This window comes from Schizophyllum commune, assembly GCF_000143185.2.
Source record: "Schizophyllum commune H4-8 unplaced genomic scaffold SCHCOscaffold_3, whole genome shotgun sequence".
NCBI lineage: Eukaryota > Fungi > Basidiomycota > Agaricomycetes > Agaricales > Schizophyllaceae > Schizophyllum > Schizophyllum commune.
Genome location: NW_026089540.1, coordinates 3510480 through 3537448, shown reverse-complemented (window position 1 = coordinate 3537448; position 26969 = coordinate 3510480). Strand labels below are relative to the sequence as shown.

At 56.4% G+C, this 26969-nt stretch overlaps 7 protein-coding genes across 7 annotated transcripts; 2 read left to right on the top strand and 5 right to left on the bottom strand.

Moving 5' to 3' along the window:
* Window positions 1–563, bottom strand: SCHCODRAFT_02472789 (uncharacterized protein; the record flags this gene model as incomplete). The annotated part of the gene is made up of 1 exon (XM_050342711.1): window positions 1–563. A coding segment is annotated over one exon (563 nt), but the record flags the coding sequence as incomplete, so codon positions are not given.
* Window positions 564–1306: 743 nt separating this feature from the next.
* On the bottom strand, window positions 1307–8390 carry SCHCODRAFT_02492471 (uncharacterized protein; the record flags this gene model as incomplete). Its single annotated transcript, XM_003034091.1, has 18 exons — window positions 1307–2191; window positions 2247–3371; window positions 3419–3607; window positions 3870–4478; window positions 4532–4869; window positions 4918–5410; window positions 5464–5766; window positions 5816–5977; window positions 6023–6079; window positions 6143–6196; window positions 6240–6317; window positions 6370–6450; window positions 6666–6746; window positions 7836–7913; window positions 7963–8107; window positions 8156–8191; window positions 8246–8271; window positions 8325–8390. The coding sequence occupies 18 exons, from the start codon at window positions 8388–8390 to the stop codon at window positions 1307–1309; spliced, it is 4806 nt and encodes a 1601-aa protein (XP_003034137.1).
* A 1090-nt stretch (window positions 8391–9480) lies between these two features.
* On the top strand, window positions 9481–10628 carry SCHCODRAFT_02491781 (uncharacterized protein; the record flags this gene model as incomplete). The annotated part of the gene is made up of 3 exons (XM_003034686.1): window positions 9481–9861; window positions 10173–10242; window positions 10516–10628. The coding sequence occupies 3 exons, from the start codon at window positions 9481–9483 to the stop codon at window positions 10626–10628; spliced, it is 564 nt and encodes a 187-aa protein (XP_003034732.1).
* A 721-nt stretch (window positions 10629–11349) lies between these two features.
* On the top strand, window positions 11350–11502 carry SCHCODRAFT_02471021 (uncharacterized protein; the record flags this gene model as incomplete). Its single annotated transcript, XM_050342696.1, has 1 exon — window positions 11350–11502. A coding segment is annotated over one exon (153 nt), but the record flags the coding sequence as incomplete, so codon positions are not given.
* Window positions 11503–12098: 596 nt separating this feature from the next.
* Window positions 12099–14956, bottom strand: SCHCODRAFT_0233828 (uncharacterized protein; the record flags this gene model as incomplete). Its single annotated transcript, XM_003034090.1, has 6 exons — window positions 12099–12599; window positions 12648–12821; window positions 12875–13108; window positions 13178–13393; window positions 14447–14470; window positions 14585–14956. The coding sequence occupies 6 exons, from the start codon at window positions 14954–14956 to the stop codon at window positions 12099–12101; spliced, it is 1521 nt and encodes a 506-aa protein (XP_003034136.1).
* A 6232-nt stretch (window positions 14957–21188) lies between these two features.
* On the bottom strand, window positions 21189–23183 carry SCHCODRAFT_01111028 (cytochrome P450; the record flags this gene model as incomplete). Its single annotated transcript, XM_003034089.1, has 10 exons — window positions 21189–21267; window positions 21318–21439; window positions 21487–21512; window positions 21569–21692; window positions 21739–22028; window positions 22082–22193; window positions 22240–22355; window positions 22409–22557; window positions 22617–22941; window positions 22988–23183. 10 exons carry the CDS (start codon window positions 23181–23183, stop codon window positions 21189–21191), a joined length of 1539 nt encoding a protein of 512 aa, XP_003034135.1.
* Window positions 23184–23768: 585 nt separating this feature from the next.
* On the bottom strand, window positions 23769–26258 carry SCHCODRAFT_02492711 (cytochrome P450; the record flags this gene model as incomplete). The annotated part of the gene is made up of 10 exons (XM_003034088.2): window positions 23769–23962; window positions 24011–24066; window positions 24116–24313; window positions 24893–25040; window positions 25098–25216; window positions 25268–25553; window positions 25604–25662; window positions 25840–25879; window positions 25933–26081; window positions 26134–26258. 10 exons carry the CDS (start codon window positions 26256–26258, stop codon window positions 23769–23771), a joined length of 1374 nt encoding a protein of 457 aa, XP_003034134.1.
* Between the last annotated feature and the right edge of the window lie 711 nt (window positions 26259–26969).

Genomic DNA, 26969 nt, shown 5'->3' with positions numbered 1-26969 from the left:
CTGAGTAGGAGCGGACTGACGAAGCGAGTGTCGATGGGTTCTTCCTTCGGAGCGGAAGCTTGCGCAGATTCGAAATGGAGGAAGGAGGATAGGACGGGGTTTGTGGTGGAAGGAGGGAGGGCGACGCGTACGAAGAATGTGTTGTAAGGACGCTGCACTTGAATGCGTTCGGCGCCGACGGCAGCGGCGGGATGACAGGGCTTGAACTTGACGTGATCGGCGGTGTGGCGACGCTCTTTCCGGGCGAAAGTGCAGTGGGTGCAAGGGAACGCCCACATGACGCTGAGGCCGGCGATGAAAGGGCGAGGGTCCATAGACGGGGCCATGGTGGGAGTGTCGGAGGCGGCGCCCAGCTCCACGAGCTTCTTGCGGAATGCTTTGATCTGTTCCTTGTCGGCTTTGATAGCCTCGCCCTTGATCTTGTGTTCGCCGCGCTTGAGATGCCTCCAGATATCCAGAACGATGCAGTCACATGTGGGACATATGACGACGCGCTCGACGGTGTTGTAGATGAAGGAGAATGGCTTGAACTCGGCGGGCTGAACGAGGGAGTTATCGTAGTTCTACACAGCCAGAATTAGCAGAGGTCATAGGTTATTTCGCCGACCACGCACGAATTCAAAGGCGGGTGTCGGCGAAGGCGAAGGCGAAGGTTGTGATGTGCTCTGATGACCAGTCAGTCCGGGAAGGAAGCGAGCAAGTGCAGAGCATGTAACGTACAGAGCCTGCGGTAGACATTGCGACGAGGAGGGCAGCGAGCACAGTGGATGGGAGGAAGAACAGAAGATGGAGGCGGGAGGAGAGACACGACCCGTACGAGCTGCGCAGCCGCTATCAGGGGAAATCAGCTTACCACGCCAAAAACGTCTGGCGAGAGAAACGTCATAACTCATCGATATGACGAACAATGCCGAGGACCGTGTGCCGGGAGAACAAGACCGCGATATGCATTGCTGAGGGGCCGTCGTTCAGGCGCCCCGGCGGAGCATGCACCAGGTTCAGCGCAACGTGAGTGTTGAGAGATCAGACGGAAGGCCGAAGGAGAAAGCGGCGTGAATTAAGCCGCATCATGAGTTGTTTCGCAGCTAGATAGCGGCTTGTTGCACAGGCAAGCGGTAGTGGTCCTCAGCGCGCAACATGCACAAGTTGGCGCGCACGAATTAACACAAACGACTGCTTAATACGGAAGGTATGCTCGGCGACGGTCATTGTTCTACATGCGATATACAAAGCTTCTACGACGCGTAAATGGATGGCTTGATCAGAGGGGGTGCAAGGGAACGTACAACTACTATGCGTCACCCGCCTACTTCGCCTTCTTCTTGCCCTTCGCCTTCTTCTTCGCCGGCTCGTCCTTCTCGCCAGAAGGAGAGCCATCGTCGGACAACGACCGATCACGACGCTTGGCAGACGACGCACGAGAACCGCCTGAACTCGCGTCGGTCGATGACGCGCGAGAGAGAGCTGGGGAACGACTGCCGCTCGGACCCGCCGCGCTCTGCGTGTTCGAAGTCCCGCTCCCTTGCCCGGTCGTAGCGAAGCCCTTGTTGTTCCACGCCAAGCGTGGGAGGTTGCGCCGGTTACCGTGGATCATGATGGGCGGGGTGATCTGGGGAAGGTGCCCCATCGAAGGGTCCCGCTCCTGCGAGCTGTTGTCACGCACAAACGTGTCGCTCTTGGGAGTCCTCCCCTTTGTCGGTTTTGGGCGCGGCTTGCCTGGGTTGCGAAGGACAGGAGGGCCGCTGGAGAGCACCCTCGGTTGGCGGCCGCGCTCGACCAAGTCGTGTGGGTTGGCGTTGGCGGCGTCAGACAAGTCATGCAGCTCGTGGGACGATGACTCAGCGGAAGACGTGTCCGGCGCGCCAGCTCCCTTCGCCGCGTTCTTTGACGTTCTGGTGCTGCTGCTCGCACGTGAGCCGGCGGCATCGGACTCGCGCGCAGCACTGCTCTTCCTCGACGATGCCTCGGTGATTTTGCGCATGGTCTGGGTGGCCTTGGGCTGCATGGGGTCCAGCTGCAGGCCGGCGGACTTACCCTTGACGGCCTTAGCGCCATCGAAGAACAGCTTCATCTCCTCTGACGTGGCTGCGACACCTGGCAGGAAAGCAGCATCGAGGAGAAGCTGGTGCGCAGCCTCTCGTTCTGCCGGCGTCTGGCCGCCATGGAAATGCGCGATGTACTTGGTGAAGATCTGCACAGACCAGTCAGTGCTGAAGTAGATAGCAGTCAAGCGAGTCAGACTATACCGAGTGTACCACACGAAGGGCGTCCAGCAGATCCGGTGGTATAGTCTGCATGCCGCGAGCGTCCTGCAATGGCAAGGCCTTCATCTTGCTCCTGAATAGGGCCTTCACGTACTCGCCTAGCAGATCTCTGCTCATCTGCACCTTCAGCAACGCCGACTCGTCGATGGCCGTAAACATCTGCGCGACGTTTCCGGCGAACGCGGTCTTTGTCTCCGCAAACACCGGGTGAAGCTGAAGATCTGCGCGAGGAAGAGATATCTGGGCAGGCGGCGCAGGGGCAGCCTTGGCGGCGACGGAGGAGGGACCGGCCTGTCCACTACCCACATGGCCTTGGGCGGCACTGGAGGACGAAGCCGCAGCGGCGTTGCTACCCGCAGGTGACGCGCGACCATTGCCGGACGAGGTGTTGGCAGCGTCTGTGGCGGCGGCCATAGCGGCGGCAACAAAGGCGGGATCGACCGACTGGAGCCAGTCGCATACCCAGAGACTCTGGTTGACACGCGTGGCGCGAGTTGCGAAGTTCTTGCACTCAGAACGCAGCTCCGCTGAAGGCTCGAAGGCTTCCCACTCGCAGAACGGTATGATCTCGTGTTCCATGCCGAGAGCATCGGCGATGGCAGAGCAGATGGTGGTGAGGATGTTGGCGATAGGCTCGTGACCGGGCTGCTCCAAGAAGACGCGATTGTAAGGGGCGGCGATGTACGCGTCCACTGCGGCAGCAGCGACGGTTCCCTTGTACGCCTGATGTGCCGCCTTATACGTTGGCAGAGCCGCCGCGCGGGACAAGATGCCGTACGGCCACAGTCGAAGCATCCTGACGCACGTGTTGATCATCTTGTCGGCGTCCGGCGACGACAAGTACGCCCGAGTCTGCTTCTTGAGCATGAGCACCGCCTCAGTGGCGTCCTCCGGGATCCTGTTCTCGCTGGCGATAGCTTCGGAGGGCGCGCGCTCACGCAAGTCTGACCAAGAACTCCAGTGCCTGTCCAAGATGGAGACCAGCACCGTGGTGACGCCGAAGGTGTCTATGTTGTCCGTCTGATACGAGGTGAGGCCTTGAAGATCCTGCGACAGCTTGTCCTTCATCAGGTACGCCGGACCAGTCTCGAGTATAAAGCTGATGATCTACAAAACTGTGAGCGCAACGTAAACCGCATGGTCAACGGGCATACAGTCATGATTGCCACGTCCAGCGCCAGAGGGAGATGCGTGACAGGTCCGGAGTAGCCCAAGGCGTGGGCGTTGTTGAGGACCCACGACCGGAGCATGTCGAATGGGGTCTGGAGCGTGATAATCTTGTCCGACGTCGTTCCGGGGCGCAGCTTTTGAGAGTACAGCCCAGGCATGACGAACGAGAGTATCTGGCGCACACGTTAGAAACAAGGCAAGGAGGGCGTTGATTCAGAAGGACCCATGATCTCGCGCGCCGCAAAACAAGCCATAGCTTGGCTTATTTCACGCAGCGCGCGCACCAGATACACGCCTCGCGAGATGGAAAACATAATGAACTGAGGCGAACGGTGTCTTCACTCGCAGCAGGTTGCGCACCACACGGTACCGCACGCTCCGCTGAATTAAGACACCACTCGCCTTAGTTCACGAGGCAAAGCGTGTTCGACTCACCAGCGTCATGTAGTTTTTGGAGATCTGCGCCCAGTGTGTACGAGAGAGCTCCTTGACGAGAACGTGGAGGACGGAAGGGCAGAACACGGGAAGACGAACGGTCCACTTCAGGGCGGTCACAGGCGTCGCTTCCGAGTCGAGCAGCGACAGAGCGTAGAAAAAGTCCGGCAGTGTCGCGAGCTGCAGACCGCGCGAGCCGCTGGCACGACTGGACAGGTCGTGCTTGTCGGACAGCACCACCAAGGCGGCCTTGAGACGGGTGTACAGCTCTTTGTACGCGTTGCGCATGCAAGAGAGCCACTCGCGGCTGACCTCCTCCACCGGCTTGTCGCCATCAAACAGCCCGTGGAGGACCTGGTCGAGGAACATGCCGAGCGGGAGCGTCAAGAACGCCTCCTCTGCGACAGTGGCGATGACCTCGCCGACAAGCACCTCTTCGGGCAAGAACCGCAACTCGCGCATATCCTGCCAGTTGAGGTCCAGTCGCGCGAAGAACCGCGCTACTTCGTGGTCTCCAATCTCCCGGTCCAGCACGTTAGTGACCGTGAACGCTGTGTGCATAGCAGTGTACTCGAGGGCCTTGTTGCACAGCCAGTACGTTGATATTGGCTGCAAGTGGCGTGGTCGGTCGCAAGCATGAGCGCGGAGGGATAGACACTCACGGTCAGGAACCCGCCGCCAAGCGTGGCGTATGCGTCCGCGTTGAAGCTAAGCGACATTGTCGCCTCGTCCCGCGAGTACGGCTTTCTCACCGCCAGGTCCGGGAGCATTTCGCGCGCCTGCTGCAAACTCGTCGTGATGATCTTGACCTTCGCGCTATAGGCGTTGCCTGTCGCCTCGCCGTACACCTTGTTCACGTCCTCGGGCGTCTTCGCAAGGGCGATACGCAGCATAAGCCGGTACAGCTGCCGGTCCGGCAAGTCGCGGAAGACACCCATCTTGTTGTTCGTGACGAGGTTGTGCTTGAACTCGTCTCCATACGCCGACGCCTCGAGTACGGCTGGTAAAGTCTTAGCCCTTGAACAGCACGCAAATCGGTACTACTCACAGCGGCGGTAGAAGATGGCCGCGCAGACGCCGAAGCCGTTGGGATCCCGAGCTGCCTTGTACATGTCCGGCATCCACTTGACGTCCTCCTCCGGGATGTGGTCGATGTTGAACTGGATTCGGAAACGCCTGTTCTGAGCGTCGCGGCGATGGTTGCCATTCAGCTGCGTCACCTCTCCCGTTGCGCCGTTGATCAAGACCACCGTCTTCAGCGCCTTGCTCATGTCCAGCGTCAAGGACGACGGGTCGATGACGTTGTCGTCCACGAGGCATACGATGGCGAACTCGGGGCTGCGAGGCATGAACTGGCCGGTCCGTATGAGCTCGTCGAAGCGATCCTGGTTCGCGCGGGTGAGGTTGCGGTTGCCGTGTAGGATGACGAGCGTGACGTTGGAGTCGGGGTGTGCCAAGTTCTTATGTACAAGGGGCAGGAGGCCGGCGCCAAGGCACGACTCCAGACGCAGGTGATTGAGCGCATCTTCCAACTCCAGGTCCTGGACGTTGGTCAGCACCTAGAGAAAGCACCGGTAAAGCAGTACAAACTTACCTGCAGCGTCGGGCGTCGCATGCCATCCTCGTCTACGGTTGACTGCGCCTGCGCCGCCGCTGCAGCCGCTGCAGCTGCCGCCGCGGCTGCCTGACGTTTAGGCTTCCGCGGCTGGGGCAGGCCCTTTGTGGCAGTCGGAGGGACTTGAGTAGAAGGCGGCATGGCGGGGGGTGGCGACGGTTGAGGCGGAGGGGGTGATGTGCCCGATAACACGGCCTGAGCCTCGCGCTCCTCGGCCTTCTTGCGCGCGAAGTACTGGGCAGGCCGCTCAAGATCAGACATCTCTTCGTCCGATAGGTTCATCTGCGGCCTCATCAGTTGCCGATGACAAGCGCGCAGCATGGTCACTCACAACAGCAGGCGATGCGCGCTTGCTTCCAACCCCATCGTCTGTGCTGCCCGCGGGAGCACGAACATAATGGATGTCTTCCGGCGATTCTGTCGGCTGACTTAACGCAGCGGGTGCCGGGCGCTCGGGCGAGTCTGGCCCGCCTCTGGAATCAGGTTCCGTGCCCTGTAGACAGTGAGCAACAATCACATAAGCGCGCCAAAAACATACCTCTTCGCTGTTCGTTGCCTGAGCCGCATGACCATCCCCCATGTCCTCGGTGTCGGGCTGCACAAACATATCAGAACGCGCTCGCGAACTAAGCGAAACCATCGCTTAGTTAACACTCACCTCCGTCGCCTCGTCGTCATCCTCCATCTCGTGGTCCCTAGGTACAAGCTCCATCTGTGCCAACAGTTAGTATCGTGAAATAAGCCGAACCGCGGACTATTTCACGCGCCTGAGCTTCTTCCGCGCTACCCTCCTCTGTGTCTGAGCCCTCATTGTCCGCGCCTTCCTCAATCTGCTTCGAGTGGCGTGTCAGAACCAACCCAAGCGGCGACTGGGATGACGCTCACCAATGCGTTCTGCCGTGCGTCCTTCTCGTCGTCATCGAGCTCGATGTTGTGCTGTTGGTCCAGCGTGAGCAATTGATACGCCTGTCGGCCGAAAAACGCGGAAAACATACATAAACAGGCGATTACCTAGTCGCATTAGTCTGGATTGTATGGGCGGATCCGTATATACTGCATCGACGTCGTGACTGTACAACGGGCGCGTCGAGGGTATTTTATGGCACAGAAACACAAGGAGATTACGCTTCCTAACCATCAATCGAACTGTTGTGCGGTCTTACCCACCTGCAACGACTGACCAGGGATAGCAGCGAGCTCTTCGGCACCGGATCACGAGTCTGAGCGTCGTCGATGACATCCTGCGAGTCTTCTGGCTGGCCCTACTTAATCAAGTAGCTGCGCTCCTTGCGCCACAAGCCTTCAGTCGGTTTGCCTACCGCTTCAAGAACATACTTCATTGTTGGGGCTCGGACAGGTCTACTTGTCGCTCGCCGTCATGCGGAGACACGCAGAGCACCGCTCAAGCGGAACTCGAACCATCAACGTGACTGCACGTGACTTCGGGTCCGAGACCGGAACTTCGGGTCCGAGCTCGTGATCTCGGACATTGCCGAGTTGAACTCCGGGCCAAGTGTCGGCGCCGCCAAATGCTGTGCACACCTCGGCAAGGACATCGTTCACCGCGTTTCAACCGTCTAGACTGCGTCCTCCTCACCGGACAGGCCTCTGAGCCTGCGTCGAGTCAGAGGAGACCGGTGGAACCCAAGCAGGCACTGCCCTTGGTAAACATCAAACCGTGTGGAGATTGCGCCCAGCCGCATTGTGCAGGAGGATACCCGACCAGTCAGCCACTCTACCGCCAGGAACCGGAGTATTTGCGCGATTATTTGGGCAGGAGAACGCGTGGAAAGGCGCTATTGTTGGATTTTGACTCAGAGATAGGGTTTGTGTGTTACCGCTCGGTCTAGATGGCCGAGACGACGCGTTTCCGTTATATACCGAGCCCTACATACGATTCGGGGAGCCCGGAGGTCGCCCCCAAGCGTCCCCCTTGCTGCCTCTGGCAGGGGTTCCACAACCTACCACCTACTATACACCAATAAACCCCTCATGCTGTCAGCATGTTGTACATCATAAAACTCGGACTTCTGAGCGCCTGATAAGCCTGTGAAGATTCCGACTGAAACCTGGGAATGCTTGTGTGAATTCTGAGGTGCCTCTTGCACGCTTGAAGTCTCGCATCAGTCCAGCTCGTCTGTGAGCCGCCAATAAGGCGCAGGGTATCCCCTAGCAATACAAATCAAGCGGACTCGCTCGCTCCTCGGACGAAGCTATGAAGCTAGACGCGCGTTGCTGTCGTGGTTGTTGGTGTTGGGTGGTGTGGTTCGTCTAAGCAGACTGTACCGTGCGTCTTTCGAGGAGCATACGGATCCCATCACAATGCTCATCACCGGCGACCACATACATACCTCAACCTCCTGTAGCCGGCCTGCCTCTTGCCAGAAACCGTCCGGATACTGGTCTTCATCGTCCTCTTCTGCGTCCGACTTCAGGAGGCGATGAGAAAGCGGTCTGTTGTGGTGAGCATGTACTCACAGGCCTGCCAATCTCCGGCTCAGATGCGTCGTCGACCACCTCCTGACTGTCCGCCACCTCCTGACTGTGAGCCGCCTGCCTCGTTTGCCGTCGCCGAGCTTGCGATGGGGGTGCAGCACGATGTCCAGGGTCCTGCGCGCGTTCCCTTGGTCAGTAAAGAGCGGCGCGTCGGCTGAGCTATGCGAGCCCTCACCTCGTTGACTGTGATTCGGAGTCGTTGCTGCGAGGCCTGCAGATACACAATGAACATGCATGCGTGAGGTGGGGGAGTCATTTCACATACTGAAGGAGCGCGGCTGCTTCCCGCAGCTGTCTGATAACAGTCGTCAACATCTGCATGTCGCTAACTGCGCGCCACTCACAAAGGGGTTGGCGACTTCCTTGAGTGGGGTTGTCTTCGACTTGCCGTGCGTAGATCCCTTGAACATGTTAGGGCATTCGCTGACTGCCGAGTCATGTTCACGCACCACGTTATCCTTCCGCTGTCCGTCTTTCCCTTGGCGCGATCGGCCGCTCATTGTGCTATACTTGCTGATTGCGCAATGATCGGTGTTTTCCTGGGCTTGAGCAAGCAGATCAGTGCAACTGAGGTATAGCAGATACGAGGGGGCGACCGATCTTGCTCGGATACTCACCAACAGCCTGTGCGCGCGATGATAGCAGGATGTAGGATGCCTCGCCGACTTCGGCCGTCGACCGCGTGAGGTCGGCTATCCGGGCCGCACGGCTGCCGGGCCGCTCGATCGTTCACGCGACGCCGGATCAATTTCTTCCGCCCGTCCGCGAATTAAGCCGCACATTTGCTTAATTCACAAGCGTCGTCAACATAGCCATGCTTGCGTGACCTTAGGTGTTGGACTTCAAGCCTTAACGTGTATGGAGTCCCCCTCACGTTGTAGTGTATCCTGTAAATTGATTGTGGTGGTGCCCAATTTCATGTGCGTGTCCTTAGGGATGAATACTCGTCTGATATTGGCCATTAAGCACTAGAACTAACATCTTGATCCCCTAATTCGCCCGGCAGTAGGCGACCCTGCCGTTTAACGGACTGCATGGGCGCATGAATTAAGTTGAAGACTACGTTAACTCGTGGGCACCTTGTGTGCGCGCGTTGTCGTACCTTCTGCGTCTCGAATTAAGCCACCTCCCATGCTAATTTGTTGCCGACGTTGTTGGTTGACGAGCTATACCCAAAGAATTAACAGCTTCAGCCTCTTAATTTTCATAGCTACGCAGGTATACTGCCATGAATTAACCTTTTCGTCACCCTAATTCTGAGAACCACAGTTGAGTCCCCCTAAGCATTGCGGTCGGAGTGCACCTGCGCACTCCAACCCGCTGCGAATTAGCTGACCTTTCCCCTAAATTCATAAGATTTCCCCGTCAGTCACCCTAATGAGCTATTTATTTCCCTGAAAAGTGGCTGCACGTATGATATAAGGTCGGAGTGGTAGAGGGGTTGGAGTTACGGAACTAACACTAGTGCGGCCAATAAGAGGGATAGGCACCTCACCAGATATGGCTCACGACTGGCAGACGTGCCCTAACCTATCAACGGAGGATGCCCGACAGGAGTTCCATGCCTTCCGGGCCAACATCAAGTATGCACGCGGCCATGGGGTCTGCTGGGTCTGCCACATTGCTCCGGCAGGCCCTAGTATGCTTCACAACAACCCACCACTGGAGCTGCACCCGTACAGGCGTGTCGGCCTGATGATGGCGTGGGGTATATTCTCGGACCTACAGCTGAAGACAGAGGCATATCGTGACCTAGTCGAGTCCTCTGCCTGTCCTGCAGCGCGTAAACACAGTTGGGACACTGTGCGCGAGTTTGCGGAGTGGATCGCGGACCAGGATGCGACGGGGGAGCCGACAAGCGTCATGGCAGTGATGAGCTTTGTACGCAGAAAGTATATGTAGTTGCGGGACTGGTGTCCAACGAAGAAAGGAGGAGGGACCCTATTACATGCTGCCAACCGTGCCTACAAGTCAACCAAGCCCTCCAAACAGACAACCAGCAAACATGGACAACTCTGAGGCCGACAGCGAGCACCCGCCAGAAAATATTGATGGGATCACGAAGCGTCTGCCCGGAATAGCAGCAAGCGTCTGCCGGGAAAGGCAAGTGTGATGGAGGCGTGTGACTGGATCAGCAAGCGTGTGACGGGAAGGGTGGGAAACTACTGATGGGATCACGAAACGCTTCCCAGGAAGTGTGCGACCGGTGTGCGACCGGTGTGCGACCGGGCGAGGTTGGGCAGAACCCTGCCTGGTGGAATGGTTAACCCGGCTGAAGACCAGTCCTAAGGGCACATCAATGGTATCATGCAAGGCCCTGCACTGAGGAAAATCTCACTCAACATCCTATGTCTGACACCAGGCGCTGCCCAAGAAATATTGAGCAAGCGTCCACCAGGAATAGCAGCAAGCGTCTGCCCGGAAAGGCAGGTGTAACGCAAGCGCGTGACAGGATCAGCAAGCGTTTGATGGGAATCACAAGCGTGTGACGGGATTGGCAGGAAACTACTGATGGGATCACAAAACGCTTCCCAGGAAGTGTGCGACCGGTGTGCGACCAATGTGCGACCGTGTGCGACCGCGTGAGCCTGGGCAGTACGCTCCCCGGCCAAATGGTGGACCATGTCGCAACTAAAGACGAGTCCTAAGAGCACACCAATCCTATAACACAAGGCCCCCGTACCAAGAAAAATGTCACCCAGCATCCTATGTCTTGCACCAGCCGCCACCCGAGAAATATTGATGGGATCAGCAAGCGTCTGCCCGGAATAGCAGCGAGCGTCTGCCCGGAACGGAAGCGTGTGACGGGAATAGCAAGCGTCTGATGGGAATCACACGCGCGTGACAGGAAACTACTGATGGGATCACGAAACGCTTCCCAGGAAGTGTGCAACCGGTGTGCGACCACTGTGCGACCGTGTGCGACCGGGCCAAAACTCATTTTTTCGCCGCTATTGCGCTGCACACGACATGGAATGTGGTATTCCTAACTCTAACAACACTTTGGCTCTGAATACCTGCCCAAAACATCCTAGAATAGACTGGAAGGTGAGATGGCGAAGGGTCCCGGCATTTGCCGAAGCATCTGATGGGAGGCGGTAACGTGTGGCCGGAAACCGCTGACGTCTGATGGGAATTTGCAAACGCCTGATGGGATTCCGGTGAGACGCCTGGCACTTCCTCGCCCAATATCTCTACCTTCCCGGACTTTCTAACCCTAACAAACATGGGCGCTACCAGGTTATCGATGTCTGCGCGTCGAATGGCACCGGTTTCAGCCTGATCGGAGAAAATTGATGGGATTGATCCAGGCGCGCGCTTGGAATCGGGCAGAAGGTTAGGTTTGTCTACATTATGAGTGGGTGGGAAGGTGCTGCCGCAGACTCCTCGATGTACAACGAAGCTCGATTTCGCGACCTACCTGTGCGGAATGGCCATTACTACCTGGCTGATGCTGGGTTCGGGTTTTGTGACTCGCTTCTCATACCTTATCGAGGAACTCGGTACCACCTCCATGAATGGGGCCGTGTTGGTCAAAGGTACATGATTTCCTCCTTCCTACATGCATGAGCTCATGGTACTCAGGCCCGAGAACAAGGAAGAGCTCTTCAATCTTCGCCACGTGCAGGCCCGAAACATCGTCGAACGTATCTTCGGCGTCATCAAGAAACGCTTTGCCGTCCTGACTCGCCCGGTCAAGTTCAGCCTTGATTGGCAAGCGCGTATACCAGCAGCCGCCGCAGCACTTCATAACTTCATCATGAAGTGGGACCCATCGGATTTGGACAGGATCTTTCGGGAAGCGGAGGCCGAAGGCGACAGCCTCGAGGACGAGCAGCCAGGGATAGAGGCTGGGAATGAAGAACATGGTCGTCTAGCGGATCGACGCACTTCGCGGGCAGAGCAGCAGCGTGCACGTGCTAAGCGTGACCACATTGCGCAAGATATGTGGGATGGGTATATTGCAGAGCTGAGGGCGCGAGGGGACCACGCGTATCTTGAATATCTTCGCACCCAATGTGGCCAGAATGTTTGAAGGACACCAACATGATTACTAGTATTAAAAGAGTGTGACCTACAAGTACCTAAAGCAACGAACGATGTCTACTATAAGCTATTTAGAAGTCAGAAGAAAACATATTGGAAATCACATCCTTCTCCGGTGGGCTCCAGTACGAGTGCTCCTGAAGCTTGAGCTTGACATATGCCTTACGCGACTCCTCCCCCTTCTTCCCCATGTAGGTGTCCATAGCCGGAGTGTCCTTCTCGAGGATCATCGAGAAAAAGGCCTGCGCCTCGGCCGTCATCCAATCCTCCTCCTCGACACGTGCCGCACAGTCACGACGACGAACGGGGGTGGGGGGCAGGCCAGATGACGGGGGCGGCCCAAACAAGTCGCGGAAGGTGGTGTTGAAAGCGCTGAGCTGGTCGACCATCCCCTGCATCACGGTGACGCTGGGGGGGACGCGGGACGTGCGCTTGAGGGCCGAGGAGGCCGACGCGGGCTGGCGGCGCTTCGAAGAGGTGGTGGCGGTGGTGGCGGCGGAGCCATGCGTGGCGGCCGATGACGAGGGCTTGGGGGCAGTGTTGTGTGACGACGAGGTCGTGGTATTGACGTCCTAAGCGGGGTGTTAGCGGTGTACTGACAGCGTGAACATACTGCGTACCTGCGAGCCCGAAAGCTCATCGCGATCAGACTCGATGATCACGAACCCATCGTCCTCCTCCTCACCCATCGCCTGCGGCGGCTCCTTCTCCTCCTCCTCCTCCTCCTCCTCCATTGTGGCGTCGGCATCCGCATCCGCGTCCTGCGAGGGCTGATCGTCGCCCGAGCTCGCACCCTGTTGACATCGATCAGATCGATCGCAGCAAAAGACGGCGAAAAAAAACGCACCTGGGAAGGCGTGAAGACGTGAGCGCCCGGGACGGTGGTGGGAATGATCTCATCCACCTCGTCGAACCACGGATACCCCTTGTGCGCGTACGGCTTGCACTCGGGGTGGCGAGCCGTGAACTCGGTCCATGAATCTTGAGTATCCGCATTCACGCCGGCGCCGTGCTCTTCATCGTATGCCCCCCAGCCCGACGGCGACTGGATGAGCTTGATCGCCTTGTACTGCGCGCGGTGCTAGGGATACGGGAAAAGAATTTTATCAGCGCCGCGCACGCTAGCGAGATGAAAAAGAGGCCAACGCACCCAGTTCCACTTGTTCTTCAAAGAAGTGGCAGACTTCGGGGCCCCTCGCGTCCTGTACTGCTCCATGTATGGCACCATCGAGTGCCAGAACACCTTCTTGAAGTTGCCGCCATCGCCGGCCTCTCCCTTATGATCACGAAGGTACTTGATGAACTTATCGTTGTCATTGCGGGTGAAGCTGGACTGCGAGGCGGCAGGCATGCTGGGCGACGGCCCCTATGGGCAGTGGTGCACGAAAAAGCGAAAGACAAGGGTCTGTGGACTGAGTGCGGCCTGTTAGTTCGACTTGTCACAAACTGGCGTGACAGTTCACGGCCGTCGGATACTTCCGTCGGCCAACATCACAGCTGTAATCACGCGCGATCACGTTTCTTCGGGATCTGGTGGGACCCGGTGGGGCCGGGCGCTGCCCGGTGCCTAGTTTATTATTTCTCAACACTTAGCGCTCAGCCGCTAAGTGTGGCCGTCCAGACTCTTATACAGGCAGTCACAGAGAAGGAGTTAACGTAGCAGGCTTCTCTGTCTAGTGTATTTTCTATGCATATAATATCATTCACTACTGTCTATGCCAATCACTGAGCCCCTCGCCAAGCCCGCACCCTCTGCAAGACAACGCTGAAGGTCACTTCGGCCTTCAATACACGCGTAAGGTCTCATGTGGCGTGGGAGGACGGGCCCCGGTCCGGTCACGTGATGCTGAACGTGCTGGCGGGATAGCGTTCAGTTTCTGCGGAACCACCGGAAAAGTGGCTAAGGCTGACCGTCAAGGTCTTCGCCAGTGTCTGCGCGACGTGGCGCGCGGTCGCACTCGGCACGCCTCAGCTCTGGGCTCACATCGATGTGCACTCAAGTGTGCAGGCACGTCTTGCCCAACTTAATCGATCTGGAGGCTCTCCGTTGACCATCATCCATAAACCCCGGTTCGAAGATGTCGACGATACCATTCTCTGGTTCGCACTCAAGGACCTTGATGCACATGCAGGACGTTGGGCGTACATTGACCTCGCCGCGGCATGCACTTCTTTTTCTCTTATACCGGAGCATGAGCTACCCTCATTACGGCGTGCAGACATCACTCTGCGTGGTCTCTACGTGGACGATGCTCTCCACTTCCTCCGGAACGCGCCGAACCTCCAATCCTTGAACCTCACATTGAATCACGCAGTGGGCGCTTCGCATGCTACCATCGAACCCCTATTCATGCCTCGCTGCCTCACCTCATTGATCTTGACGAGTCACAAACCGCGACGCGTTGAGGCCTTCACTCACCTCCTCCAACAATGCCCTTCGACTCTGGAACGCCTCGAGATCCACGGAGATTGGACGCCTTTCAAGACTTCAATTTATTCCATCTCCCAAATGCACTTTCCCAATCTTCACACCGCCTTCTTCGAGCGTCACACCCACCACGTGCTGCAATCCATCACTGCGCCCCGTCTTCGCCATCTCACCTTCAAGTTCTCCATTCACTTCCTGGGCGACGGGGATCCCCTCTCCTCCTTTCTCGTCTTCTTGCATAACTCGCCCGAGTGCGCCCTTCATGTACTCGATCTCGACACGGCAGTCGTCGAGGACGAGACTCCCTTCCTGCAATGCGCGGAGCGACTCGGCGAGCTCAAGCAGCTGCGCGTCATCGGCATGTTCTGCGCGGGCATCCTGATGGTCCAGGACACGATGCGGAAGATGACGGTTGACGACAGTGAGAGCGCGCCACTGTTCCCGAAGCTCGAGTCTCTGTGCATACGTTACGAGATGATGAAGCTCCGGAATGTTGAGCATGCTGGGAAGCGCACCACTCAGCTTACCTGAATATAAGAGAGCTTAGCTAGAGGCTATGCGCAGAGTAGGTGAAGACCTGGTATTACAGGGGCAGAGGAGCCCTCCTTATATACTACAGGAGAGGCGACGATGTCATATGTAGTAATAGCTAATGAGTCAAGAGGACAGAACACGCTGAGTAAAGCGTACATGTGACAAGTCCAACCTATGTGTCCATATGTGTCCATCTGAGTCATATGATACTCGCGTGTAAGTGCATGTGATGCACACGTGACATGTCGTGACAGGCCGAATGTTCAACACTCCCCCTCGCTAAGTGCGCGCCAGCGCATGCAAGCGCATATCTTCATCGGCCGTCTAGGACGAGTAGAACTCAAGTCCTAGTTGCGATCTGAACTTCAAGAACAGAGTGCGCCCTAAGTTCTTGGTGAACAAATCCGCAGGGTTGTCAGAGCCGTCTATAAAGAACAACTCGACCTCCTTCTCCTCGACCAGCTCACGGATGTAGTGGTAACGAATGTCGATGTGTTTCATCCGGCGGTCTCGGTAGGCGTTAGAGCCCGTGAAGATGGAGCCCTGGTTGTCACCGCAGATGGGGACAGGAACAGTGATTTTGCGTCTGAGTTCTGCTAAGAGACTCTTCAGCCACATCACCTGGCGGCTACAGTCGGAGAGCGCCATGTATTCTGCTTCTGTCGACGAGGCTGCGACTGTGCGCTGCAAACGTGACTGCCAGCAGATGTTCCCGTTGGCCAACTTCATGAAGAAGCCGGTGGTCGATCTCCTCTTGATTGGATCGGAGGCCCAATCCGAATCAGTGTACGCAATAAGTCCGCCATTGGATTTGCCATCAAAGACAAGTGCGTAATCCCTGGTACCAGCCAAATAGCGGCAGATATACAGCGCTTTATGGAGGTGATCCTGAGATGGGTTGGCGGCGAACTGTGACAACTTGGTCACTGCGAACGCAATGTCGGAGCGCGTGCCCAACATGATGAAGAGGAGCGATCCAATGACCGACTGGAATTTCTGACGGAGTGCGGGATCGACTTCATCCTCATTTGGCATCGGAACGTAGCCGGCCGGTAGAGGTGTCGCTGCGAACTTGCAGTTCTGCATCCCAAAGCGTTGCAGCACCTTATCGAGATACGGAATCTGATCGAGCTTGATCTTAGATCCGTCTCGTGTGATGCGCATGCGCAGGAACTCCTCAGTGATTTCCTGATTGCGGCATTCCCATCGCTTGTTGAACTCAGCCTTGAGAAAGGCAATGAGCTTCTTGTCCTTCGAGAAGAACATCGCGTCATCTACGTAGACGATGATCACACAGAAGTGACCGTTCGAGTCCTCGTAGAAGAAGACACCGGCATCCGATGTGAGTCGGACCCAGCCCATGGCTTTCGTGGACTTCGTCAGCGCTTTCCACCATGCGAGAGCAGCTTGCTTCAGTCCGTAGATCGCCTTGTGCAGGAGCATGACTTTGCCCTGCTTCCCTTTGGCAATAAAGCCTTCGGGTTGTTCCATGTAGATCTCTTCGTCTAGATCGCCATATAGAAAGGCTTTCCTGACGTCAAGACCTGACATATGCCAACCTTCAAGCGCTGCAAGCGCGATGACCAGTCGGAACGTCTCGTACCTGACAACAGGCGAGAAGATTTCGTCATAGTCGATGCCCTCGACCTGACTGAACCCCTTGGCTACAAGCCGGGCTCGTTTGCGGCCATCAGATTTCTGATCAAAGACCCAGCGGCATTTGATGACCTTCCGTCCTTTCGGACGGTCCACAAGGGAGTAAACCTTGCGCTGACGGAGCGCCTCAAGCTCCTCGCGGCAAGCGTCAAACCACTCCTTCTGTAGCGCCTTCGGCAGCTTGTAAATATCGCGAAATGTCCAATTGCGAATATTGGACGTGTCTGGGACGGTCTCATTCGGAATCGCCTTTGAAAGCAGCTCCGTGATGAGTCCTACTCCCCCTTCCCGGCATAGCTTCTGTATGCGAGCTTCGTCGTCGTCTAGATGCTCAGGAGCGTCTGCGCGCGAAGATGGCTGCGAGTTAGGGTCGGGAACCCCTTTCTCAGCACCGGATGTGGCTTTCGAACGCGAGCTACGCGGTTCATCATCGCCAACCATCTCTCTCCACTTCGTCTCGCTCGAGACATCGCGTTCAATTTCCGCTGGAGCGCGATCTCCATAGACATTATTCGGACGTGCAAGCTTCGACCGCAATCGCGTAGACTTCCGAGTAGGCTCAGGAGGTGGTCCTGCTTGCTTACGCCCTCTGCCTCGCTTAGGAGCGGGCGGGGCTGCCTCTGGAGTCTTATCCCGGCGATCAGGCGGCGGGTCCTGATGATTTTGATCGTCATCATCATCATCATTTCCTCTTGGGGGTAGAGGAGGAGCCGGAGGAGCCGGTGGAGACGGAGCATCGTCATCATCACCTGGCAGATCTCCTGGTCCCTGCAGATCTTGTGGATCCGCTGGATCATCGTCACGCTGTGGTTCATCACCAACAGGGACATGTTGACGACGATTCGAATCGCTGTCAGGGCAGCGGGGAAACACTTCTTCATCAAACATTGCCTGAGTGGCAACGAAGAGAGATGTGTTAGAGCGCATGAACAAATATCCCTTCACACCATCGGGAATACCCAGGTACGTCATCAGCTCCGATTTGGGCGATAACTTGTTCTGGCGTTTCTCCTCGGGGATAAAGACATAAGTAGCGCAACCAAAGACCCGGAGATGTGAAATATCCGGTTTCTCCTTGTGGAGTGCTTCGTACGGAGTTTTCCACTTCAAACGCCGGATGGGTGTCCAATTGTAGATCCGTGTCGCGAGTGCAATCGCGAACTCCCAGAACGAGTTAGGCAGACATGCCGTGAAGCGCATAGCTTCGGCCTTGTCCATAATCGTCCGGTTGAAGCGCTCGGCACGACCGTTCTGCTGATGAGCGTAAGGTGCGCCTTTCTCCACCAGAATCCCGTTCTCCGCAAGGAATTCCTCCATTCCCATGCCTTTAAACTCTCCCCCATTATCGATATGCCACTTTTTAATCGTAGCACCGAACTGGTTTTTGACCATCGCAATAAAGTTGCGCGTAGCCTGCTTGGCATCGGACTTCTGCGATATGCATACCGTCCAGCCAAAGGAGAGTGCCTCATCAAAGAAGCCAATAAAGTAACGATACTTGTGATAAGATATCGTCGGGAATTCTTTGAGATCCGAATGGATAACATCAAAGGGATTTTTCGCACGATGCTCGGAAGGCGGGAAGGCACGTTGGTGCATTTTCCCTTGCGCGCAACCTTTGCAGGGGCGAGTTTCCTCGGGAAAAACAAGGTCTTGGGGAAAGCCCTTGGTGTGTTTCTTCGCCTGACGTAGAACGTCTTTCGACGGATGTGCGAATCGCCGGTGCATGATGTCATAGTCGACCTTGTATACGGTAGACACAGACTGCACAGTCTTCGCCGTAGAAGGCGTCGACCAGAGGAAGTACAGGGTATGCACTTCGTTGAGCTTGTAAAACTCAAGCACCGAAAGAGGAGAGTTCTTCCGATGTAAGCTGATCATCGTGCTGTTTCCACGCACAGATAATCCTCCTTGAAGTAAGGAGCCCAAGGAAAGTAGACGACCATGCAATCCAGGCACGTGGTACACTGGATATAGTTGGGAAGTCGTGACGACTTTCCTCCCATGCCTCGTGACGCAGTGATCAACAAAGGCTGTCCCGCGACCAACCAATGCAAGCGTAGTGTCTTTGGATGCGGTCTGCGCGACAATTGGCTCAGAGAGTTTCTCATAGCCAGCCAGATCACTCTCTTCCGACGTCACGTGGAGAGATGCACCAGAGTCGACGAGCCAAGAAGGCGGGAAACCCAATTCGTCTCCGTGAAGCGGTGCTTTTCCCTTACACTTAGGACACGCAGCAATGTCGTTGCAGGCACAAAATATATTCGTACATAATTCATGCGAACCAGTCAGCATACAATATAGTACAGAATCGCGCGATAAGATCAAGCGCTGTGTGCCGCAATCAGTATTGCGCAGTAAATCCTCGTGAGAGGGTACTTGCCTGTCGGCGCCAGTGAGACCGGCAGCCTGGGCGATGGCGTCATCGACGTTGACCTCGACGTCCCCGAACATATTCTCTTCGCGCAGGTACTCCTCCAGAGGAGAGAGATCCCAGCTGATCTGCTCATCGATCGTCCCGTCGAAGAGGAACGAGTTGAGCACCTGATCATCAGCGCGAGCACGCTTGGCGGGCAGCTCGTCATCGATCTGCATCTTCGAAGAAGACGCGCGGGGAGTGGGGAAATCGTCGGTACAGTCCATGTTGACGGGGAAGCCGCCAACGTTGACAACGGAGTCGATCTCGCGATAGATCTCAGGAGTGACCTGAAGGTCGAGCTCCTTGGCGGTGGCGAAGACGTTCTTCGCGCCTTCCGCGATGGGGGTGTCGGCGATCGCCTTATCGGCGGCGACAGCTGGCTTCTCAACCACCTGACGGACCTTAGTCCCGGCGGGAGTGATGAGGGCGACGTGAGACGTCTTGACGTTCTCGACAGATGGAGTGAGCGCCGAGATGCGAGCGGATCCGACGACCTCAGAGATCGTGGCATGCGCATGCGCGTGCTCAGGCTGCTTCCCTTTCCCCTTGTCCTTCTTGTTCTTCCCGCCGCGCTGGCCGCGTTTGTCCTTCTTCTTCTTCTCAGCCTTATCGCCACCATTGGGCGCAGAGTTTCCACTCTGTTGCTGATTAGAATACTTCGGATCATCGCGCTTGCGCTTGACGTTCGAGAACTTCTGGACGTGAGAGCCAGACATCGTCTGCTTGTGGGAGTAGTGCGTAAGAAGCGCCTCTCGAACCACAGCAACAGTGAGATCACTCTTGTCATATCGCTGAAGGATAGACTCGGTGATGGACTGTATACCAGCGACATGCAAGAGAATCATCGCCTTGAGCAACTCAGGGATGACGATCTCGTCGGCAGCGAGCCGTGCAAACGCGTTGGTGACGACGTTGATCTGGGGATCAGGATGCTGACCGCTATTGAACTTGGCGTTCAACGCCGTCTGGAAGAACCCAAAGAGGTCGGCAATCTGAGTGCTGCCATACTCCTCCTGGAGATATTCAACCAGCGACTTCGCAGTCTCCATCTTGTCCGCCGGGATGCTGCTCTTGACGTTAGGTGAGAGGCGCAATTTAATGCTGCCCCTGACCTTGACGTCGTCGCGCTTCCACGACGTGATCTCGTCTTGATTGACGACTGTGCCCGCGTCGTTCGTCCGAGGAGAAGGAACTTCTTCCTCAATGACGTAGGCGAGCCCTTGGGCTTCAAGCCACGACGACATGCCATCCACCCATTGGGTGAAGTTGTTCCCCTCGAAGAGGAACGTGGCCTGGTAGAGCGAGTTCGACATGATCTGAATAGATCGTCAGCATCGGATCGAACATCATAGTGGCGGCCAGGAACGGCGCCGATGAGCGAATCGAGCATGATGCCGATGGCCATCGTCTCCTTCAGAGACGGGTGCATCGGATCAAGCGTGTAAACGCGATCCGGCATGGTGTCACCTGCGCTTAGAGCGGCATGGTGACGGCAAGCAATGAGGGTGCTCGTCATTGCAGCCAGTGACGGCGCTAATGACTTGTGTCGCAGCCACAGAGGGCGCAGACACTGTGCCGCTGCCAGCAAGGGCGCAGGCACTGCTCACCGGGGCTCATAACCTGTTGAGCATGCTGGGAAGCGCACCACTCAGCTTACCTGAATATAAGAGAGCTTAGCTAGAGGCTATGCGCAGAGTAGGTGAAGACCTGGTATTACAGGGGCAGAGGAGCCCTCCTTATATACTACAGGAGAGGCGACGATGTCATATGTAGTAATAGCTAATGAGTCAAGAGGACAGAACACGCTGAGTAAAGCGTACATGTGACAAGTCCAACCTATGTGTCCATATGTGTCCATCTGAGTCATATGATACTCGCGTGTAAGTGCATGTGATGCACACGTGACATGTCGTGACAGGCCGAATGTTCAACACGGAATTCGGAAACTGCAGTCGCAGCAGGAAGCCTGTGCGCGTCTAGGAGGGAGGCCTGTGAGCGGGGTGGGATCGCTATTTCGAAGTTGGAAGATGTGGATATTGATATACTGGGTGAAGATGAACGAGAGGATGCGTCTTAGATAACTACGGGTATCTATCAATGTATGGTTTGCTTGACTGTCAACGGCTACTCTTGCGCATCATGTATCAGGGCCGCCGCCTTCGCCGACCTCGGTCGGATGCTGCACTTGAACGGCAGCGGATGGCTAACGAACCCATCAGCGTACGCGAGCACGAAGCTGATCATTAGACGCACCTGATGGTCCCCGAAGTCTGTCCCTCGACTGGCGCGACCTCAACGCCGTCCTCCTTCCACTTGCCGATCTCGAAGACCGACAAGATGGAAGCGCACGCGAAGAAGAGGGAGATATCCGCGAGCTCTTTGCCTAGAACCTCGTCAGTGATGCAGCGAATGTAGCTTGGACGAGGGTACCAGGACAGATACGGCGGCCTAAGGTGAAGGTGTATAAGCGACGACGTCAGCGGATTGTATACGCTCTGACTCACCAAATCCGAAGCAAATAGTCCGCGGGTCCTTCTCGGGCTCGTGCCCTTCCGTCGCGAGGAACCTCTCCGGGCGGAACTCCATAGGCCGAGTATACGTCCGCTCATCATGCAGCATGAACCTACTCTCGCGTCAGCGTGCCCTTCACCCACCTCGCCACTACGCATCCAACGTACCACAGATTCGCCAACACCAATGATCCCTTCGGGATATAATACCCCTCATACACATCATCCTCCGTCACCCGATGCGGCACGCCCGTCGGCGCTACGACGTGTGAGCGCAGGACCTCGAGCGCGAGCGCGTTCACGTAGGGCAGGCGCGGGCGGTCGGCCATGGTGGGGAGCCGGTCTGGGCCGACGACGGCGTCGATCTCGGCTTGGGCGCGGGCTTGCACGGAGGGGTTCATGGCCATGAAGCGGAAGAGGGCGTGAATCGAACCGACGGTGGTGTCTGCGCCGCCTGGAGGTTATTGTAAGGCACGGCGAGAGATGTGCATGGATGTGAAAGCATACCTGAATGAAGGGACGCGGCGGACCACTTGAGGTCGAACTCCTCTTCCGGCGTGATCTCCTTCTTCTCTTCGAGGAAGTTGGAGGTGAAGGACGGCTCGGCGGTTCCCGCGCTCTTCTCAAAGGTCAGAAAAGGTGCGAAGCAGACGCGACGTCCTCACCATCTGCGACTTGACGAACTCGTGCGGAAAGTCGGCCATTTTATCGAGGGTGGCCCGCCAAGCGCGTCCCGTCGCCTTGAAGCCCGCTCCGGGCATCCAGTCAGGTAGATGGAGTACTGAGCAAGCGATAAGTCGAAGTCTGCAGAAGTTTGAAGCAGTCGCGACGTACGAGGAGGAACAAGGTTGGCAAGGAAGCCCCCCGGGGACGTCGACTGAGCGAACTGCTCGGTCGCCACGTTGGCGAGCTCGATGAAGGGATCCTTGTCAGGCTGGACATGGTAGCCGTGCGAGATGCGCAGGATAATGGAACCGGTCAAGCTGCAAGGCCCGATAAGTATCAGCCGCACGTCGTCGAACCAAGGGCAGTCGCTACGCACTGCCTAATATGCTCCACGAAGTCCTCCGGCTTCTTGAGCAAGTCCTTGAGAAAGACGCGCATTTCGCCCTCCTCGATCTCGTCAAACTTGTGGACGGCGTTCTGAGTGCCGATAACCTGGTGCATGAGGCGGCGACTCGCGCGATGTCCTGCGCCGTAGGGAAGGAGGACCGTCGTGCGCGACCAGCCGACGAAGTCGCCGCCGAATGCCATCACGGGTCGGTCGGAGTAGATTGCGCTTCGCCTATCGAGGAGGTCCGTCGCGATCTGGGGCGCGTTGACGATGATCATCGTCTGCCCGAAGACGGAGACCGAGCAAATGTCGCCTGGGGATCGTGAGGAGGGAACAATGGGAAGGAGGGATCGACGCACCATACTTCGCGCCCCATTCAGCGAAGGTGAGCCATTCAGTCTCGCTCGGCATTGAGAGAAGGCCGCCGATAAAAGGGAGAGAGGGAGGACCGGGAGGCAGAGGAAGGGCTTGCCGCTGGCGTCGCACGAGGGCGGCGAGCAGCACGGCAGCTACCCCGCCGAGCGCAAGATCCAAGCCGTTGACACTTTCGAGCATGATGAAGAGAGGGAAAGAGAGTTGGTCGATGCGCTTCGAAGGCGCCAATCCATTCTTATACGTCGAGCGCCCATGTCTTCTGCGCGACGGCACGGGTTCCCCAGGCGCTGCGGACGATGATGAACACAATGCAAATACGACCCTGAGGAAGGAGAACATACCTGATCCTCGGAGGTCGCAAGACCCCGTATGTCGAGATAGAAGGCTTCGGGCGCTACGCCAAGTCCGCGGTGCCGAGGACCCCGTGCCTGCGTGAGAATAGAGATGGGTGGTTGACGGCGTCGGCATGCACGACTCCACCGAGGGCGGAATACATCAGGGCAGAGCGAGGGACCTGGAAACTTACCGACGTTGCCACAAGGTCCGCTTGGAAGGGAAAGGGAACAAATATATGATTGAATGAGACTTGTAAGGAGGGAATCCGAGAAGTACATATGGATGCTGTATGGATCGCAATGAGCACGCTGCTGCAAGGAGAACGACACGCACCTGAGGTTCAAGCGATTGCAGAAGCCACTGATAGATGGATTGAGCGTACGGAGATTGTATACAGACATAAGCAAATCACGAACCTGCCAGATGTAATCAAGAGTCCATCCTGTCTTGTGATCCGGCGACGGGGAACGGGGTGTCAGGATTCCACGCGAGATATTCGCGCAGAGACTCTTGGGCGCTCCTCTCCTCGGCCCTCCACTCCGCGAGCTCGTACCGGGCGTCGATCGTCACAGGCATATAGTAGGTATAGCATACGTGCAGGTAGGACAGCTCTCGGAGCAGAACTGTGCGAGTGAGCGCTTGTGAAGTACCCATGAGCTATGTCACCGCACCTTCGTTGCACTCGACTGACGAAGACTTGAAGCGCGGGAGCTTCTCTATACATGACCTAATGTTAAGTGCACAGACGAGGTTTAACCCTGCAGCTTCAGACACACCCGCGAAAAGATACAAATACGTCGCCGTCATTGTCTCCTTCTTGAGAACCCGGGAGGATGATGCGCGCGAGCTTGGGTGCAACGATGAACAATGACCTGAGATGCATGTTCTCCGAGAGCGCGAAGTGGTTCTTCATGTTGGGGAGGGTACGCGGGCGCGTAAGGGCGAGGTCGAAGGGCGAAGGTGGCTCTCGAGGTCTGCATCCGAAGCGTGAGCACCTCGAGGGATGACGCGCAACGCCGGATCGCGTACAGACCTTGAGGGGTATATCAGTTTACGCCAAAGTCTGGATGAAGATAAACACCCACATCAACTTGGGCGCTAATCTCTAGCATTGCTAGAACGGACGATAAAACGCCCCCAGTTGAGCTTGAGGAGGGAAAGAAAAATACGCACCTGTAAGTCTCTCGATCGTCGCTATCAGATGATGGCAGAAAGAAGCGCGTCGAGTAACCTGCGCCTGTGCATGAGCGATAGGGGTCAAGTTCGCACGCCTTGCCAACCTATTGTGAGGGTCATGTAGAGCGGAGCGAACGCATTCGTTGACTGTCTGCAACATCAGATGACGGAAGGGAGTAGATACCTGTCTTGACTGAATCACAGTAATATCTGCGAGGGGGTCCGAGAAGTCATCCACGCTCAATTGTGTACTTATTCCTGAACATCTCGTATCAACGCCGCGGCCTTCGCCGACCTTGGCCGAATCCTACATCTGAATGGAAGCGGATGACTATCCTTGTCGTCAGTTACAGCTCAAAAGTCAGGTAAGACCATACCTGAACGAGCCGGACATCTGTCCTTCGACAGGCGCGACTTCTACATCGCCCTCTCTCCATTTGCTGATTTCGAAGACGGACAAAATCGAGGTGCACGCGAAAAACAGCGAGATATCCGCGAGTTCTCTCCCTGGGCAAATGCGGCGACCTGAGGAGCGATAGCAATCAGACACAACACAGTAGTATCACGTACGTGCGCGCTTACCGAAGCCAAAGCAGATCGTCCTTGGGTCCCTTTCTGGCTGACGTCCCTCGGACGCGAGGAACCGTTCAGGACAAAACTCCATAGGGTGTCTATACGTGCGCTCGTCGTGAAGCATTGACCTACGATCCGCAAAAGTCAGCGTCAATCTGAGACACGTACGCTAAGCTCACCACAGGATTGGCATGATAAGCGAGCCCTTGGGAATGAAATATCCCTCGTAGACGTCGTCCTCCGTCACTCGATGAGGCGCTCCCGTCGGTACTACGACGTGCGAGCGAAGGACCTCCAATACAAGTGCGTTCACATACGGTAGAGAAGGGCGGTCGGGCATTGCTGGGAGTCTGTCGGTACCGACGACGGAATCGATTTCGGCATGCGCGCGGGTCTGAACATCAGGGTTGGCGGCCATGAAGCGAATGAAGGCGTTGATGGAGGCGACAGTCGTATCTGCACCGCCTGAAGAGAGTTCCATCAGTACTTGAAAGTGTACGTTCGAAGGGCTTCACCAGAATAGAGCGACGCGGCTGACCACTTCAAGTCGAGCTCCTCATCGGCTGTGATGCTCCTGCGCGACTCGATAAGATTTGCGGTGAATGAGGGCTCCGCTTTGCCTCCACTCTTGAACTACATTAGTCGAAGTCTTGCGCGGCTGAATATATGGCTGACCAGCTGTGACTTGACGAATTCGTACGGTAGATCGACCATGCGGTCGAGCGTTTCCCTTCAAGCGCGACCTATGGACTTGAACTGCGCTCCAGGGAACCAGTCGGGGAGGTAAAGGACTGACAAAAGCATTAATAAGATTATGGTCGAAGGAGAGAGCATCACGACGCACGTGGAGGTACAAGATTGGCGACGAATCCGCCCGGAGAAGTTGCTAGAGAGAACTGCTCTGTCGCTTTGTTCGCGAGCTTGATGAAGGGATCTTCGGCGGGGAGGGCATGGTATCCATACGAGATGCGAAGGATGATAGAGCCCGTCATACTGCAGATTAAAGGTCGGTTGGGTGCCATACTTGCGAAGTTCAGGTACTTACTGTCTCACATGCTCTGCAAAGTCGTCTGGCGTGTCCAGCAGGTTCTTCAGTAACTTGCGAGTTTCGCTCTCCTCGATCCCGTCGAACTTGTGCACCGCGCTCTGAGTCCCGATAATTTGCTGCATGAGGCGCCTACTTGCGCGATGTCGGGCGCCGTAAGGCAGAAGGACGGTCGTACGCGACCAGCCCACGAAGTCGCCGCCAAATGCAATGACTGGGCGGTCAGAATAGATGGCGCTCCGCCGGTCTAGTAGGTTCGTTGCGATCCGCGGCGAGTTGATGATGATTATGGGTTGTCCGAAGACGGTGACCGAGCATATGTCACCTTGAGGGGCCTGAGTAGATGACAAAGAAAAGAATGGTCGACGCACCGTACTTCTTCCCCCACTCAGCGAATGTTGTGCGGCTAGGCTTGGTTAGATTAATAGCCTGAGAAATCCTATATAAGAATAGAAATATCTCCTTGAGTTCTTTGGGGAATATTACTGTGAGTGGCTGATAAGTGAGAGCTTCCTAAAGTGGTGGAAAGGGTAGAGGAACAGGTGACAGATATGTGGGAATTGTCACGAGAGGTAGCGAGATGAGATGATCTCGTGAGATGTGCGACAAGCGTGAGGTAGGGCTGACTCGCTGAGGCGGAGGAAAAATCTGATTGGAAGGCTGGCTTAAATCGGGCTTGGAGCTACCGGGATTCACTAGAAACGGTGCGAGGATTCGTTCACTCGACGCTCTCAGAGATCGCGGCTAGTTCAAGTAAATACGACGTAAGACGGCTTGTTCTCAGAGATCTTCGAGGACGGCGAGATGAGTTGAAGCGTATGAATTGCACTTATAAG